The sequence below is a fragment of the Hippocampus guttulatus genome, chromosome 13 (assembly GCF_054856545.1).
Source record: "Hippocampus guttulatus isolate MCC_2025c chromosome 13, RoL_Hgut_1.0, whole genome shotgun sequence".
NCBI lineage: Eukaryota > Metazoa > Chordata > Actinopteri > Syngnathiformes > Syngnathidae > Hippocampus > Hippocampus guttulatus.
In genome coordinates this window covers 6,990,905-7,009,282 of record NC_141273.1, presented here as the reverse complement: position 1 = coordinate 7,009,282, position 18,378 = coordinate 6,990,905, and the positions used below count along the sequence as shown (strand labels likewise).

Genomic DNA, 18,378 nt, shown 5'->3' with positions numbered 1-18,378 from the left:
GATGCGCATGTTGTCCTCGGGCTGGCTGACAGGTATTTCATTTGAATAGTGACAGGAATCAAGGGAATGCCTTTCGGAAGAGTGAACAGTCAACAGCAGCGTGCTCGTTATAAATGTAGCACTCAGCTCTAATCTCATTTCCTCTTTCCAGTGAGTGCTTTTTCCTCTTTATCAACTTTGCCTTGGGACATTCATCACTGTTTTCCTCTTCTGCCCTAATGGCTGTCATTATTGAGGTGTCGCACTGTGTGTCGTATTAGTAAGATGCTAAGTCGCCAGTTTCAGGACTTGGGACTTGCTTGGCTAAAACTTATGAAAGGCTCAAATTGACTGAGTTTTCATGGAACACGACTAACGTGAATTGCAAAACTCTGGCTTGTTGACATTGAACTATGTGCATTTTCACAACAGTGGACTCAGCTTGGAAAAGTCACATGACCATGCCCAGAAAACAGGTGAGCCGTGGTTGGTCATTACATGAGCCCTCAGGCCCTGAACAACTGTGATGTCATTTTCAGTGAACACCAAGTGGCAAAATGGCCGCCCCACTTAGATGGAAAACAATTGGTTGACTTTGCCGCTGAATTCATATTGCACAAACGCAATCCTTGGAATGCCATGATGAGACTAATGGGGTCTCAGAGAGCATATTCTTATAAAGTACTCTATGTTTGACTTGATTTCCCCTTTAAATACATCCATCTGTCCATTTTCTGATCTGCTTCATCTTCACAAGGGTCGCGGGGCGAATCTATAAAAAACACAGAAGTCAGGTCAAGGCACCACTGAAATTGTTCTGCCTCATTGTATGACTTGTCATGTGACTTGCTTGAACCAAGTCATGACTTGATTCGACTTGCTTGCAAATTTACAGGGGAATTGACTTGGCTTGCTTGATTTTTTTCCCCCGTCGTAACCTTGTAATTACTTGACACTTTTTAGATGATTAAAACTTGAGACTTTTTACTTTTCACACATTATTGACTTACGTTTGACTAAAACCAGACAAGATGATCACATTTTCAACGTTGGAATCCGACCAAGGCTTAAGGCCCCGCTGCGCCGCTCCTATATATTTGCAGAGGTTGTGATCTGACTGTGCAGCTGCATGTGTTGTGTTCACTTGGGGGTGGATGACTAATAGGAGCAACCGAGCAAGCGTGGGTGAAGCCTCCCCCTGAATCCACAACACCGAGGGAGAGAAAACATTCCGCTGGCCGAACAAGCGCACTCCAGCGCCCCGTTGAGCTCCCGCTGATGTGAGCGCTACTCTCGCCCCCCTCCAGAGTCACATTTCACGCTTGTTTGCAGCTGACAACCGGAATATAACAGAGGCCAGCCACACTGTTCTTTAAGGTGCAATGAACCTCACTGAAGGTTTAAAGGAGACGCAGTCTTCCCCTTCTAATTTGGATTTTTTTTGCAACCCAGCAATAGGTCAGATTTTTTTTTTTTGTAACTAGCCCCTCTATGATATGTTAGCATTAAGCTACCTGATGTTCAAGTGATGAATTATATACATATACTGTGAGGTCGACGTGCTAACCACTGTTCCATGTGGACTTCATATATATATATATATATATATATATATATATATGAAGTCCACAGAAAGATGATGTCTGGTCAGAAAGAATGCACTTCTGTGCTTAGAGGAGTACATGAGCTCATTTGTGCAAGCTCATCATGAGCGCGCCGTCTCAAGGTAGCCATTTCTACTCCTCAGGCGTTGTTATCTGATTTCAATCTGAGAGTGTTGGAGAAGTCTTCAATCCAAAGAATATAATATAGATGCACTCTGCTTTGTAGTAATATAAGAGTAAATATGGGACAAATTTATGTCCATTAATTCTATCAAATACAGGTGCTAAGTGATTAAAAAAGATGGATGGAATAATGGATCTGCTGTAGTAAATCAAGGTCTTATGACTGCTGTCTTACGAGTTGAGTTGAGTTCAGCTCTGGCTCTGTTTCTATGTTTCTATCTTTTTTAACCATCCATCCCCGAACTGGTCGCTAGTCATTCACAGGGCACATATAGAGATGAACAACCATTCATGCCCACGTCCACGACATCGCTGAATGCGCACCGTTCACCAGTCAGGCGAGTGTACCACTAGACCATCAGCAACTTGAACAACAGCAAATATGAATCAAAATGCTTTTTTGCCAAGAAATGATATATATTCTCCTTGGTAATTCATTTGAGGTTTAGGTAAACATCTCACATATGTGCAGTATAAATATTGTGAGGTGTCTTCGTTGTATCTAGAAAGTAATGTTATTGATATCTCGGAAATATTTCAATTCTTTTCTTTGTGTTGTACTTTCAAAGGCAAATTTTGTGACTGCCTGTCAGTTGGTGCAAAAATGCAAATCTGAGTCCAACTGGCGGAAAGGAAGAAGGTGCATTCTGACATCCTAACTGCGGAGAGCAGTTATTTTTCCTGAGGCACTTTGGCAGCAAAAGTCACCTCAAGCGGTGACAGTGAGTGATGCCGAAAAAGAGACGGCAGCGCCTGCAATCGCAAATCATATCAGCGTGATGGACATCGAAAATGTCTCAAGCACACTGCCGCAACCAGAGACAAGGGTAAAAATGTCTTCACAAAAATAATGACATTCAGAGTTAGCAGAGATACCCACAAACCAGTCCAACAATTTCCAAAGCATTTTATAGAGGGTTGGAGTAACCCATTACATTATGGTTAGAATCTGGATAAAAACTGTCACGTAGCGGGGTGGTGGTGGACCCCAAAAAGCAGGCAGGAGGGAGGAGCAGGGTGTATTTGAAGAATTGTATTTAAGACAAAGAAAACTAAATCGCAAACACACAAAGTCCAAAGTATCAAACAAAAACCATGACTAAAGCTAAAACATAACAATGAACTAAACATAACAGAAGCCAAGAGCAAACAGCAACACACATGACAGTAGCAAAAAGCAAACAATGACCCGACACCAAGTGTTCAGGCAAGAGTCCTTTTATACAACTAATTACCAAATGACCAACAGGTGTGCAGCTGCCGGGGGAACCCTACAGTGCCACCTGTTGGTCCCTAAACCGAATCATGACAAAAACAGAGCCATTTTATGTATGGTGTGTGTATATATACAGTATATATATATACTGTATATATATACAGTATATACACACCGTACATAAAATTTGCTTTGTGTTGTAAAGTTTTATTCCTAAAAAGCATATTTAATATCATTGACCATATCGATTTGACCATTTGCACCACACTTGTACGGTACTTAAATAAAAAATCAATTCATAAATATTGCACATGGCTAAACTAAATTCATGTTTAAAAACAAATATCTTCAAGAATAAACTGCGCTGGACTTGGGTGGGGTGATACTTTTGTGTAGCACTAGAGCAAGTCCACATGCCACTAGGGGTACATGTACTGGTGGTACATATTCAAAGTTCAAAACCAAGATATTCATTTTCAGGAAAGCGCAACGACAAAGTACAGAAATCGCTGGTCATGAGGTGCCAGGAACAAACAATACATCAAAAAAAGCGCTTGCAAAAGCAAGGTACAACGGAACACCGGGAATACACAAAGGAAATGTCGAAAGTCCAATAACGCGAAACCAAAGATCAAGATCAAAAATTTAAAAACCGAAAATACTTACAAACAAGGATCTATGAAAAATGAGAGCGACTATGAATAATATCAAGAGGTCTAGAATACAACCGCGAATGAGGTCAATAATCCGACAAGAAGTAGCCGAAGTCTGCGTCCTGAAATACAAGGCTCATGATGGAGGGAAACGCCCTTCGCTCCAGCTGGGGCTGAAAACATAACAAACACAGACAGACATCACACACACTGTGATGCCCTTACACGTGGGAAAGGAGAGCCACAGTTACCAATGCACTTGTCATCTATTTGTTGAATGTCGGGTGAAAAATAAAACACATAAACACACTCAGAGCACACTCATGCAGAAACTGCTGTTTGCCACAGCTCACCAGATACTCACACGCCCACTCACCAATGCCTCTTGAAGGGACATGCACAAATACTGCAATATGGACAGAATTTTCTCAATAGTTTATGCTTGCAATTCATTTTTTTAAGTTTCAAATATTTTATATAAAGTGTTTAAAAGGTGTGCTGTATAAATGTGTAAACATGTTAAAAGTGCACGAGGGAGTTGCTCCTGTATTCAGTTCATTTTTTTAGCCTTATTCCAGCTCTGCTTCTCTCTTTTTCGAGAATTAATATTCATGAATATGTTAATATTAATGCGCCACATTTTGTTCATTGTGTAAACACTTTTGCACAACACATCCCCACAATTAGACATTGACATCAAATGTGTACCAGGAGGAGAAGATGAAGAACATTTGTAGTCGTCTCGTTTCATTATTCATGCCAAAACTGTTTATTTAATTTGGTGTACAGTACAGAATAAACACAAATGACCACTGCTCAGCAGTTTTTGTCTAGACAAACACAATCTAAATAGAGTGGGTTTTTTTCTCAATCTGGACAATATAAAAGCTCATTTTTGACACCGCAACTGTATCGATGAGGGAATACATCAATTATAGATGAAGTTGAGAAAGATTTCTTCTTTTAGGAAGGATCCATCTCAAAAACTCAAGATCAGTTCAGGGTCCCCAAAATTTTGAAATCACTTCTCATTCTTCCCTTCCTCTTATTATTCGACACCCAGCAGCCCACCGGCATGGTGAAGTCTGTCCTCCTCCTCCCATTTGTCAGTGTTATACATGTCCAGGCTTGGACAGGTAGGCGACGAGGGCCACCACCACCCCCACATACATTCCTGTGCCGATGGTAATGGAAAGAGCAGCTAGGAAAAGTGCTCTCCTGGAGCTCATTCCCGCTCTGGAGAAGTCTCCCTTAGCGACGGCCTTGCCGGTCTGACAAATAAATAAATAAAATAAAAATCAGAGAGTGAAATGAGTTAGTCATCATCCACCAAGTGCATGAGTAGGTGTTTTGGGCTACGGTGAGCAGAGAGAAAGCAAGAAATCTCTCTCTCTCTCTCTCTCTCTCTCTGCCATTTGTTGCCATGGCAATTAGGTCAGGCCTCTGACAGTGATGAATGGTTTGTTTGGGTGTTTTTGTGAGCTATGAAAAAGTATGCCCTCCGTTGTAATTGTCACTGTGAGAGAAACGCTCAGGATACGCAGTGATTTGCAAAGTTGTGACTAATGGCCGCAACCACTCACGATTCATCACACTAGCATTAGCTGTTAAGTGTTAACGCCATCCACACTATAACATAATCAATCAAGCGTAACGGGAGGATAGGTATGTGGGTCAGTAAAGCAAACTGAAATGCAATAGCAGGCTGTCATGCCATTGCTGGAGGTCATCTCTATACCTTGTGAGAGTAGCAGAAGGCAACAATGCCCAAAGGCCAGAAGCAGCAGAGCATGGAGAAGATAGTCAGGCCCAAGTAGTCCCGAGGAGGAAGCACCAGGAAATTGTCCTCGCTCTCGCTCTCACTGGAGCTGTCACTCTGCAAGAAGACACAGGAACAGGATGTTTGATTACCGCATCAGAGTACCCAAGTGTTTGGAGACCCAAGCAGTCATTCGGACGATTTTTTTGCTTTGACTCGCGAGCGCAAATCAATTCAACTCACGTCACACCGACCACCACTTTGGTAAACAATTCAATTAATCAAAAAACAGGCTTCAAGCCACAAAGAACTGAGGTTTACCGTCAAAATAAACATAAAACAAATAGAATTACATAATGTGTACTCATAAGAACTACAGCTTTACCTTAGGAAAGTCAGATTTACATTTACATGCTAAGCATTGATAGCACTGATTGTCACAGTTTAAGGAGAAACTAACATGTGGACAGATAAGATAATCCTTTTCATTGACATATATTCTTTATCCTCTAGGAAAAATAACTAGTCTTTGCAGCATCTTACTGATAGTAGTAGAAGAAGTACTATTCAGAATAGCAGAAGTAGAATAGTCTATTCTTCTTTGTTTGTGGTTTGATTGACTGTAGCAATGTTACCTCGTGACAGCAAAGGCGGGCACACCAGACAGAGCAGTACAATGAATTGAATGTTAGTGTTAAATCATGATGCACATACAGATGATTTTTTAAATTTACATTTTATGTAATTATGTTGTTTTATGTATTTATAAGGTGCAGTTATTATCAAGTCAAAAACAGGGCACACACAGACAAATATCCGGACTCACATTCACAACTTTGGGCAACTTAGAGTCTTCAGGGAGCCGAAAATGTATGTTTTTTGTTATGTTGGATGAAGCCAGCATGCAATCTGAATCAATACAATGAACCATTCACACAAAGTAGTTGGTGTGATATGAAAATAATCTGGTGTGTTGGGTTACGCTGTGATGAGCACCATTCACTGTCAGACACTTGAAGACAAGCTAGTAAGTGATGTAGCTGGATGACCGAGTCTCTCGTGTCCTGGACCACCGACGCAGGAAGTGCTTAGCACACCAGACTGGATTTGGAGCCTTTCAACTGGCCGTGAGGGGTCTGACGGATAAAGGGGATTAACGGATTGTTCCGTCACTGTGAGGTGAGAGTGACACCGCCAGAGGACAGTGCCATTTATGTGCTAAATTGCTTCTCCGGCGTGCTACCCCCCTCCTCCATCGTCATCATCGTCATCCTCTGTGGCAACATACAGTGCAGTCAGTCGTACTCACAAAGACTCACAAAGACCGAGTGGGGCTAATTAGTGACGGACAGACATCGATCCGAGCGAGGTGAGCAAAATGAGGATGTAGACGCAAATTCCCGGGTGACCTTTGAAGAGGCCGCAGCCTTTGCTTCGCTCAGCTCTTCTGCACAAACGACGGAGGATCGCACCAATGGAAAGTAGAGAGCAGCTTTCATTAGTTCCACTGCCTGCGGCCATCAGTCAAGGTGGGAGCAAAATATAGTGGATACTGTACACTTCCAGGATATAATCATAGAGGCGGGTCATATCCTCAAATGGTGTACAATCAACTAAGAACTGTTATTGATCAACGTCGCCCTATGAATTTGACATTTGGTGGGAGGTCATGAAGAATAAACATTTTTCAGGTAACCGTACTTAACTGGAGCATTTATTTTTGCAGACACGTTTGAAAACAGATATAGTGGTACCTCTACTTATGAAATTAATTGGATGAAATTTCTTAACTAGAAAATTTTGGAAGTCGAGACGCATTTTTCATGTAAATGCTGTAATCCGTTCCAAGGCCCCCAAATTCTGACATAAATGTGTTATAAAGCACAAAAATGAATCAAAATATGTAACAAATGCATGTTACAATAAGATTATTGCACAACAAATGAGAGTTGCACATAATGTAAAAAGAAGAGAAGAGAGTAAAGAATAAAAATGATGGCCATTAACTTTTAACTCCGTGTCCTCATCGTTTTTGCCCTCTTTAGTCCGATTAGTCCGGCTCCAATTGCTCCCCTGCGTTAGGGTCGACCTTTTGCCCGCGCGATAACTCCTCCTGTCTTGACTCTGTTGTCAGTTCTACTTTTATTAGTTTTATTCTGCCACGGTTTCGCTTGTAGCAAAGCTGTCTTCAGTGATTTTTCTTTTCTTCCGAGTAAAAGCACAGCCCAAGTTAATAAAAAACGGAAAATATTTTATGTGCACAAAAGTCTTCTTTTCTCATTGTGCCAAGTCATTGAAACAGATATCATATTAGTGATAAGAAAAATTCAGTTTTACTTTTTAATCAAGTTCATTTAAGAGTTTTTACTTTTACTACTACTGAAGTAAATTAGTTGATTATTGTTATCGAATTTCATAAATAAAAATTATTTGACACAGCTCATTCATTGGCTCTTATATACTGTGCAGGAGGGGGCACGGTGGAGTTCGGCATGCCTTCCAGTTTTGAGGTTTGGGGTTTGAAATTCGGCTACGGACACCATGTGTGGAGTTTGCAAATTCGTCCCGTGTTTGTGTGTTTTCTCAGTGAGCTGGCAAGACACCAACCATACGTACAACACATCCATCCATCCATCCATCCGTTTTTTGATCGGCTTCTCCTCACAAGGGTCGCGGGGCCTGCTGGAGCCTCTCCCAGCTGTCTTTGGGCAGCAAATAGCAAATGTCCCCTTGTATTCCACTACAAGATAAATAAGCTCCTTTGTGACTAATATACAAGTCTTATTTATTTGGGACACTGAAGGGAAGCACAAAATATCCAGACTTGTCTCCCAACAGCTGCCCCTGTGCCAAGACAAGATTACGAGGCTCCCCGTTATCTGCTTTATGAACATGCCGCACCTGGACAGGCGGCTGTGATCCATCACCACGGCGACTGCTCATAAGCACTTCATGATTTGACACCCCATGAATAAAGCACTGGGCACCCAGTAGCCCGAATTTACCTTTATCTCGTGAGCCGCACTCGATAAGGACCGAGAGACTGGTGATTTCGAGGCCACTGACACAGACTGGAGACACACTCCCGCTGTGCTTGTTTGTTTGCTAATGTGACCGCTCCCTTGTCAAAACGCATCGTGGATGTACTGTATTAGTTCTTATTTAATTTTCAATGATGTATCTCAATCTTCTTGTCACTGATCACATATGTTTTTGGAATAAAATACAGAAAATGTATTAGCAAAAGTCACTGATGGTGTAGTGGTGCACTCGCCTGACTTGTGCGCAGGCAGTGTAGGGATCGTTTCCTGCTCATTGACAGTGTGAATTTGGGTGTGTATGATTGTTCGTCTCGATGTGTGCTCTCCGACTGGCTGGCGACTAGTTCGGGGTGTGGTCCGCCTTTTGACCGAAGTCTGCTGGGAAAGGCTCTGGCACGCCCCCATTATCCTGTACATGATAAGCGGTGTCGAAAATTGATGCAATGAAAATAAGATTATTTTACACACACAATTCCTGTGTGGAGTTTGCGTGTTCTCCCCGGGCCTGCGTGGGTTTTCTCCAGGTACTCCGGTTTCCTCCCACATTCCAAAAACTGCATGGCAGGATGATTGTCCACTCAAAATTGTCCCTAGGTGTGAGTGTGAGTGCGGATGGTTGTTCGTCTCTGTGTGCCCTGCGATTGGCTGGCATCCGGTTCAGGGTGTCCCCCGCCTACTGCCCGAAGACGGCTGGCATAGGCTCCAGCAACCCCCCGCGACCCTTGTGAGGTTTAAGTGGCTTGGAGAATGGATGAATGGATGGATATTTTTATTGGCCCAAATATTTGGCCTTCGAGCACAGGCATTTACTCATTCCTGTTATACGCTGATACCATCTAACCATTCATGTTTTTCGAGCTGCACTACAAATGTTGGCTATCAACGGTTAGTTATCTGTGCTATCACACGGTGAAGATAAAGGTCAGTGGACACACCAGAATGCCAAAAGGCAACTTTTACTCATCCACACTTGGTCTGAAGAATTTACTCGGTTGAATTGACAGGGAATAACCTCAGCCAGTGGCCACCTGCTCCAGGGACCCTTAATACACACAAGGCACAAACCGCATTACTTGTAGCAATGCCACATCTCTATGTGATGCGCCAGAGGAATAGGAGCACTCTGATCACGGCGTGCGACTGAAACGAGATTGCCAGCACATCTGAAATGACTTTGCTGCTTTGCTTTTGTGACTTTTATTTGAAGAGCATGCTAGTCATCACGAAGAACAATAGGCCGGGCGGAGAGAACCACGAATGGCAATTATATAGCACAGTGAATCCACAGTGAACTTGAAAGACTTGCATTGAAATGACCTTTCTGAGGAGAAGGGAATGCGAAATGAGTGCAAATGGCTCGGCTGGTCTCTTAGGTTGTTAAAATAATGTAAATGACAAAACATCCCCATGGCCGCCCGCCTGCACAGAGTTGGGCTGACCCCTTATAACTTATTGTTAATGAACTAACTGACTCTGTGCACAGTATTCTGCTCTCCCTATGAACCGAGACAGCCAGCGAACTTTAAAAAAAAAAAAAGAAATCCTGTCTCATTAGGAACTGACATTTCACTTCAGACCTATGATCTTTAAACTGAATGCGCTTCTATTTTTTTAATCCCTAATGATTGTGGAAAATAACATAACATACTTATTTTACTTTTGACATTTGCTCTTCTTCTGTCAGGTATTGTTTTTGTTTTTTATTTGAGAAATCAATTCATTAGGGCCTTTTTACAGCGACGGGAGAGATGGAACTTATTCCAGCAGACTTTTACGCGAGAGGTGGGGTCCATCATGGACTGGCAAGGTATATATAGAAATACGACCATTCACACTGAGACAATTTGAAATCTAAATCTAACATTCATGTGTTTGGCGCGTAGATTCAGGGGGAAAAAATCGCTGAGTCTCACTACCGTATTGGCCCGAATATAAGACGGTGTTTTTTGCATTGATATAAGACTGAAAAAGTGGGGGTCGTCTTATATTCAGGGTCTAGACATTATAACCATTCACGACGCTAGATGGCGCCAGATATCATTGAAGCGAATGCTGAACTTGACTCCCCAGGCCAAAGTGAACCCCTGTCACGAAGAATAAAAATAAAAATAGCGGTAGCACGAAGAAGAAAAATAAAAAATAGCGGTAAGAAAGAAAAGAGAAGAAAATAATAGAAGAGATAACAGAAAATGGAGAAACGTAGTGACAATCTGGAGAAAAGTGGGTCGAAGATCGGCCAGGTTAACCGGCAGCTGAGGAGAACTTATGATGCAATTTACATTTCAAAAACCAGAAGCCATTCATTTACGAATGTGATTTCACTTTAGTTTACATATTTAAATGTTCAGATATTAAGATTTGAATGAGGCAAAATAACATGCTTTTTATCTCAAATATATTGTTATAATCATTTGTTTCAGATGTACTGTAATTATTTTCTGTATAAAAATTAATTTGGTGTTCAAAAAGTATTTTTTCTAACTTGAGTCTTGAAAAAGAGGGGGTCGTCTTATAATCAGGGCTGTCTTATATTTGGGCCAATATGGTATTTTTGGTACAATAACTGAGTCAATGTAGGACAACTGAACAACATTCCGAGGAAAAGTCATTAAAAACTAAATCATACGAAAGCTACAGCATACAAAAACTGTACATACTGATATTTTTGTTTGGCAGTGTGCTGTGCATGAGATTTGTAAAACAGGGCCTTGGATCAATGAAGGTTGGGAAACGGCAACAGAGGACAAGCACGAGAGAAAATAGACGGACTGGTTTTCAGATTCTTGTTTTGACATGATGTTCTCTGACTGACCTCATAATCAGGAGCCTGCTCATCCTCCACCTCATACGACACTGTCTGGATCTTCACGTCCTTCTCCCCTTGCGTGCCACCCAGCTGCTTCTCTGTGCAGTCGTCACCTGGCGCCGCGTCCTTATCCTCGGTGAAGGTGGTTTCAAAACTCTCGCTCTTGGAGTCTTTGCTGTGCAGACTCACGTCGTCCTTGCACACAATGAAGTCGGGCTTGTAGAAGGCCTCCACCGCCAGATGCAGCGAGGTGGCATCCAGGAATTGTTGAGACTTGTGCTCGTCATGGCTCCCGCAGTCAAGGTAGCCCGCGAGGCTGTCCTGGTGGTGCTGTTGGCTTGGGTAGTCGCCAAAGTAACCCTGGACTAGGTGTTTGCCGCTTTTGTCCAGAAGAGGATTCTGAAGCTCACTGAGACTCTCCATGGGGATCCTGCTCATACTTTTACAGTCCAATAGGAGTTAGTCGGTCTGGAAGTCGAAATAATACACATGACAAACATTGACAAGGCTTAATGATAAAGTTGATGAAGATGTCATGTCAAAATAGAATAGGGTGCAACTTCGAGTTTGTGTGATCAAGAATATGGAATAGGAAAATAGTAAATAAGACTAAGTCATCCAATGCAAATGGTACTAAAATGCACATTAAATGGACAGTAGCAGTGGGATCGGGAACGGAATTTCAATCCGTGCCGAGAGCCAGATACCATTTGAGTAGTTCTGAGGAACTTTCACTAGTCCTTGATCTTGAATGCTCGCCACACTAACAGTAACTACCAGAGAACTGTATAAACGCAATTGAACTAGTAGTTAATGGATGCCAGAATGAGTGACACACAACCATGGAGCCTTTTCTGTCAGATGGCGGAACAATCTCTGTCCTCTCCAAAACGATCCCTAGACAGTACTTATACTGCCTTAGCCACACCCACGAAGGAGCGCACCATCACGTCGTCTTAACTGATTTCAATGAATCAACATCAAAAATATGTTTCGGAACATAGGAAGCCATCTGGAATTAAAATTTGCTGTTGACCAGTGTTATTAATTACTGCAAATAATGTATAATTTACCTTCTATCTATGCCACCTCCGTGTAGTGACAGCAGAACTATAAAATACTCTTCCACTAGATGACGGAAGGTCCAATAAACGTTTGTATCCTTCTGTTGCCCTTCAAATCAAGGAGAGCAGAATAATTGTTAACTATTTGAACAAAACAGGCACAGATGTCATACTGAGTAAGTCAATTTGTAAGTAAATTTAAATGAGATCCTCATTATTTTAGCATATATACTTTTTGTGGCATTTTTATTGGGTGATCTGCCCAAAGATTTTTCGATTGGAACATAGCTTGGCTAAATAAAGGTTCTTCTTGTTTGTCAACATTCAGCATGTACACTTTTGCCATCCTGTGCAATGAAATCACCATCTGCTCAATGTTTGTCTCACTCCCTCTCACACCCATACTCACACTCGCATGCACGCGCACACTCATATCAACATGTAATGGAAAACAAACTCCACAGTGATAAGCAGTGGTCGTATGCCGGCGCTGAATTCGGATTGCCTTGTCCGCTGAGGCACTTTCACGAGCAAAGCTGAAGAAGTACAATATGCGATAAAATATACACCATATTTCCACCTGCCGGAATACTAGTACACAATGGAACCTTGGAACAAGTCACAAAAGATGCCAGTAAACCTCACGAAACTTCAGCTCATTGAGCACCCGTAGCTTTACCCAGTGTTTAAAGTTATTTCTTTTAACACTTGCATAAACTGTTAAGAATGTTAAAAAGCATTAAGTCTGTCAGTTATGGCCTGTCCCCACTTTGGTCACGCCTGAAAAAAGGTGACTATTTTTACTTTAGTTAAGAATGACTAGTGTGGATAGATCGCGTGACGCTGAAGTACACAGACAGACATACGCACCCAATGGCGTCTTCCTTGCAAGGTCGTGAGCTATCGTTTCATCTAGAAACTACATTTATGGGATTAAAAATGTATGAGGGTGCTGGACCATCGTTAAGAACAAGAAATCATTCCAAGATGGAGAGATAGTGAAAGAGGCATTCTTCAATATGTTTATATTTATGAATAAATGTATGTTTTGCAATTTTCTAATTGGTAGATCATTTTGACTTGGTCATTTTGTAAGTAGCTTGCATGCTAAAAAAGTGTGGGCACCCCTGGTCGAAATCAACAACACAAGTGGAAACCACCGTGCACATAACTATGACATGCAGGGATTTGGGTAGCTCTCTAATGAACAAGCATGTTGTCAGAAACACGGAAAATAAAATGAAGCAAACGAATCAATCAGGGCACACAAAAATGAAAAAAAAAAGTGATAGTAACTTTTGAACGAAAGTTGTCTTTGCTTAATCACCATCTCGTTTTTTTTTGGGGGGGGGGGGGGTCTTCCATACATGGTCCTTCTTGCCTGAGGCCCCGAAGTGTCTGCAATCACCCTTGCCTGAATTCCACAATGGCTAAACGGTAAAGTAAGGATGTAAATCCCCTAAAGTAGCTGCAGCAGACTTTGGACTGGAGTAGCAAATTGGCTGCATTGCTGTTGTGGGTGTAAGCCAAGGAAATGTGCAGAATAGAGATTCTTTTTTTTGTAGAACAGGAAACAAAGCCTAGAACACAATATGGTTTATGGAAAAAAAGCAGTCCCAACATTAGTGCCCATTGTACTGTTATAGTGTGTTTACATGTGTGATGGCATGCTTGCAGCCAAGCTTGTGGCCTGAGTGCACAACATAATAACAGGACGAGACGCAAATGTTCCGCCTGGGCAAGCGTGAATGATGTGGAAAACGATCTGTGTGAATGTGAACACACACACACACACACACACACACACACACACACAACACAGAAACTCTCTTATCTTGGACAATAACACACGCTGCCATTACACACCACATTAGAGAACACAAACCTCCATCCTATACGCACAAAAAAATTAAGCAAACACCAGAAGATGTGCACTTAGCCAGTGTGTGTGCTCAGTTATGAATAATACATGCTGCCTCTCTCGCCCATCTCTCTCCTCTTCTTATTTGTTTATTTAACCTCCTCTTTGATCTCATCGATAGCGCACTATAAAGAAACTGTAACTAAAGATGACACCACACTTGTTAAACGGCATTGACAAGAACAACAACGCATCTCAAGGCCGTCAACATCTGAAAGAAACAATGCTGTATACAGTTGTAGTCTCGCACCTTGGTTTGAGTGTCCTCCCGCAGCCTCGCTCAGCATCCTTCCTCCGCGCAACTGACTTGCCCGCTTGTGACTTCACATCACCATTTCGGGGGAAGCCGCCATGCACGCTGCAGCTTTCACTCGTTAAAAGCAAGTTTGTCCGTCGGTGTGTGACAGAAGTGTGCCGCGCTGCGCAGCGCACGCACACAGCTCCATTTTACGCACGGAGACGCAGACCGGAGAGCCTCAAGGATCCCGACCGCGATCTATTTAGGGTGAAGTGACTCTCCGAGCCTGCTGGCTCGCTAAGATGTCAACTCTCGACTGGAGATGATCGCGGATTTGGCCGCAGTTGCTCCTCTGCCGTTGCATCATGGGTTGGATGCGGTTTTACGCATCGGTGCGTTGTGCTCAGTGGAACAGGTTGGGTGGGGGTGGATGAGCTCCTTCGAATAAATCGTAACAAATAATGACGTCAAGGATGTAAGTAATTTACAAACAAACAAACAAAAGAGACAATTCATTTACCACCTTCAAAAATAGCTTTGTGAACGAGTGATTGAAAAATAAAATGTAATCACAAATTTTCAGTTATATTTGTATCATTCCAATAATTTCAGTTATTTCAGTTTAACAGAATTTTTTTTCGGGGGGGGGGGGAGTGTCAACAAACAAAAAGCGCTTACAAAAGGCAAAGTAATATTAAACTCTGAAACACCAGGAAAAAAATATCAAGAGAATTCAATCACGTGAAAACAAAACCGAGAGGGAATAACACGATGCAGAATACTTCCGAAACAAATACAATACGGATAAGAGCGAACTATGAGCATGGACAAGATGTCTTGAAAACAACACGTGAAGCCTAACAGTGGGCAAGGTTAATCATCCGACGGAGTACAGCTGAAGTCGGAGTGCATTTAGATTCCAGTGATGCTAACGAGAGACAGGTGCGCTGCTGGAGGGAACGCCCTCCACTCCAGCCGGAACTCAAACAAAAAAACAAAACACAGGCCAAACCATGACACTTACAGCCTGTGGCTCATTCTGCAAAGCAGACATATGAGCTCAAACTTGCTGCTATGGTTATAAACAAACAATGCTTTGTTTCTATATATGTTGTTTGCCTAAATGATTCAAAATATAGAACACAACACTTACATAGTTTCAGCAATTATCTTTAAACATGTACCATATATTTAGAAATATATATAGAGATACACACACACACACACACACACACACACACACACACACATCTTTCAGACTGTCATTTGCTTGTGGAAAACCTTCATGTGACCGTTCAGTGTACAAGGAAAAGCTAGCACTCTGTTCTAACGTTGTTGAAAAGCTACATTACTTCTGATCTGGGTGTAAATATAACACACAGTGAAAGGCTGATAAATGAATTGCTGCATTCGTATTTGATGAATAGTTAAGATAAATCCCATGCATTTGTCATGAGCCTGTCAAGTTTGTTGTGCCTTTACAGTATCCTCTGCAAAGCTCCGTATGGTTTCATGTCACCATTTATCACCATAAACACTTGGCATATCATTCATATGAATCATCCGCAAGGAGACGTGTGGAAAAATAGATTAATTTGTCAACCAACCGTACAGTATTTGGCTTCCTTCAGTGAATAATTATAACATTATCGTAGTATTTAGAGGGCCACATCACTCTGCAACTCTGCAAGAGTGATGTGGTGCCAATGATCGACAGCCACTTGGTGGACACATATCTTATGCAGAGCACTCTTGTGCATTGCAGAGCCTCATAAAAATGTCTGGAGTTAATAATGTGGCAAGGCACGGCTCTGTCACTTTCACTGGGAACAGCATTAAGGTTCTGATGGACACTTTGCGGCAGGGACGTGGGGCTGCATTTTACACGAGAGTTGCGCCACGCAACGTGTCATAACAGCCCTGCCGTCTCCATGATGGATACTGCTCCCTCGGGGATGGAGATATTGCAAATGGGGACAGGGGAGGGGATGGAGAGCTTGGGGTCAAAGCTATTTTGTTTTTCTTCCTCCTTTATCTTCTCGTCAGCCTTTGACAGCTGAATCCCAAGAATTTTAAAAGACGGGTCATTGTTTTATTTCTTTGATCAAATTAAATGTTAGGGAATAGTCTTCAAAATGTAGCTACATCGTAAATGTAGGTCAATGTTTCTGATAGTGTTTAGGCCAGCAGGGAAGGCATTGTGAACTTAACTGTGTGAGTAAATAAGTTCTCTATAGCGAGTATGAGAGTGTTTCTGTAGTGTGTGAAGTGAAAAAAATTTCAGTAGCCAGCATAGAACGTTTCAGTCGGGTGAGTGAGAGCATTTCAGTCATGTGAATGCAAGTACATCAGTGTTGGTGGGAGCGTTTCAGTTTGGGTGTGAGAGTATTTTAGTAGTGTGTGAGAGAAACATTTTTTCTGAAGTGAATGAGAGTGTTTCAATAGTGGGGCAGCAAATACTTTTCATAATGGATATATGAGAGCGCTCCAGTAGTGAGCATGAGTTAATACATTTTCAGGAGTGTGTATGAGAGTGCTTCAGTAGTGAGGGTGAGTGAATAATAGGAAGTGAGAGCATTACTATCCTCGACGTGAGTGTTTCAGTAGTGTATGTAAGTGAATACTTTTACAGCATTTTGTATGAGAGCATTTCAGTAATGCATGTGGTAGTGTTTCAGTAGTGTTTCAGGGCAAAAAATGTCATTTGTGTGTATGAGAGCATTTCAGTAATGTTTGAGAGCATCTCATTTTGAGGTCAAAAAGCGTCGTACAATTGGTGTTTCAGTCGAATGTGAGAGCATTTCATTAGTTTATCGTGAGTGAATATTTTTTCAGTAGTGAGTTTGAGGGTGTTTCAGTTGTGTGTGTGAGGTAATCCGGAATGATGTCCCAAGTGTAGTCAGAAGCCTTAGAAGCAGGTCAACATACCATACATGCACCACAACCACAAAAGTACTTTGGCTTCTTCATTCTTTTCACACACTGCTGCGGGATGGGATTTTGCACACATTCAGTCATGCCACAAGTGCATCAAGAGGACATTGTGAACGGGAAACTGACGCAAGGCTTCTTACTTTCCTTTTTGTTTTGTTTCGATTGAAGTGTGTCACGAGTGCAGCCGCACATAAAAGTGAGCAGCATGCGAGACCTCCTGTGTGTAGCTGGACTCTGAATATTTATGGTCCTCACTGTGCCCTTTTCCTCTGCTCCATTTCCGCTCTATATTTAGTTGTCATGTCACCACAGCACACACGTTTCACTTGTACATGATTGTCATGTCACCCACATTCATGGAAATATAATCAATTTGCTCTTGATTAGGCGCTACTTAGAAAAAGGAGCTCACCGGTAGACATTACGAAGAATGTGTCGCTTGGTTGTTGAACACGAGTGGCTGCAAATCTTCCCAACAGCCATTAGCTTCAATCAGGTCCACACAAGTGGGAATTAGTCAAACTAATCCGATGGATGCAGACAGTAGCCAAGCACTGAAATTGATCTGCAGGAGATGGAGCGACAAGTACATTTATGAACCTCAGGATTATGAGAGACAAGCAACATAATCAGATCTGTACATTTGTGCTGGTGGTGCATGCAGCGGACACATTGATTACAACGGGACAGTTATTTGAAGCGAATGCTGGTAAACCTTATTAGCAAATGCTAATCTGTGTCAAAACTGCAGCTTACCTTTTGCCTTTGACGTGATAGTGGTACTGTGCTTGAAAATAGCAGACCTTCACAGCCAGCCTCTCTCATGGGCAAAGAGGCTCTCCGTGGTGGTGGTGGTGGTGGAGATATGATGTAAATGAGCACTGTGACATCACAATTTACAAAACTTAGAATCGCTCAGAGACTAATCTTGATTTCATTTCACACTGGAGCCGATCCCAGTTTCTGGGGTGAGACGCAGG

The 18,378-nt window shown here is 42.1% G+C and overlaps 1 protein-coding gene across 4 annotated transcripts; it reads right to left on the bottom strand.

Moving 5' to 3' along the window:
- Positions 1-2,784: 2,784 nt before the first annotated feature.
- On the bottom strand, positions 2,785-17,912 carry LOC147196137 (synapse differentiation-inducing gene protein 1-like). Of its 4 annotated transcripts, XM_086128184.1 has the most exons (5): positions 14,477-14,849; positions 12,315-12,414; positions 11,248-11,709; positions 5,374-5,511; positions 4,381-4,906 (listed from the first exon to the last, which is right to left on the bottom strand). In XM_086128184.1, exons 3-5 carry the CDS (start codon positions 11,677-11,679, stop codon positions 4,748-4,750), a joined length of 729 nt encoding a protein of 242 aa, XP_085984310.1. In that variant the 5' UTR covers positions 11,680-11,709; positions 12,315-12,414; positions 14,477-14,849; the 3' UTR covers positions 4,381-4,747. The 4 variants fall into 4 exon arrangements, with proteins under 4 accessions (XP_085984312.1, XP_085984310.1, XP_085984311.1 ...); XM_086128186.1 differs by lacking the exons at positions 4,381-4,906; positions 12,315-12,414 and adding an exon at positions 2,785-3,808; XM_086128185.1 differs by lacking the exons at positions 12,315-12,414; positions 14,477-14,849 and adding an exon at positions 17,811-17,912.
- Between the last annotated feature and the right edge of the window lie 466 nt (positions 17,913-18,378).

What these genes read in the sequence shown, in the direction of transcription:
- LOC147196137 (XM_086128185.1), bottom strand. Translation starts at nt 11,679, where the DNA reads ATGAGCAGGATCCCCATGGAGAGTCTCAGTGAGCTTCAGAATCCTCTT. An exon ending in AGCAGGCTCCTGATTATGAG is followed by an intron (nt 5,512 to 11,247) that starts GTCAGTCAGAGA and finishes GTCTTCTTGCAG; the next exon opens with AGTGACAGCTCCAGTGAGAG. An exon ending in CCTTCTGCTACTCTCACAAG is followed by an intron (nt 4,907 to 5,373) that starts GTATAGAGATGA and finishes TTTATTTGTCAG; the next exon opens with ACCGGCAAGGCCGTCGCTAA.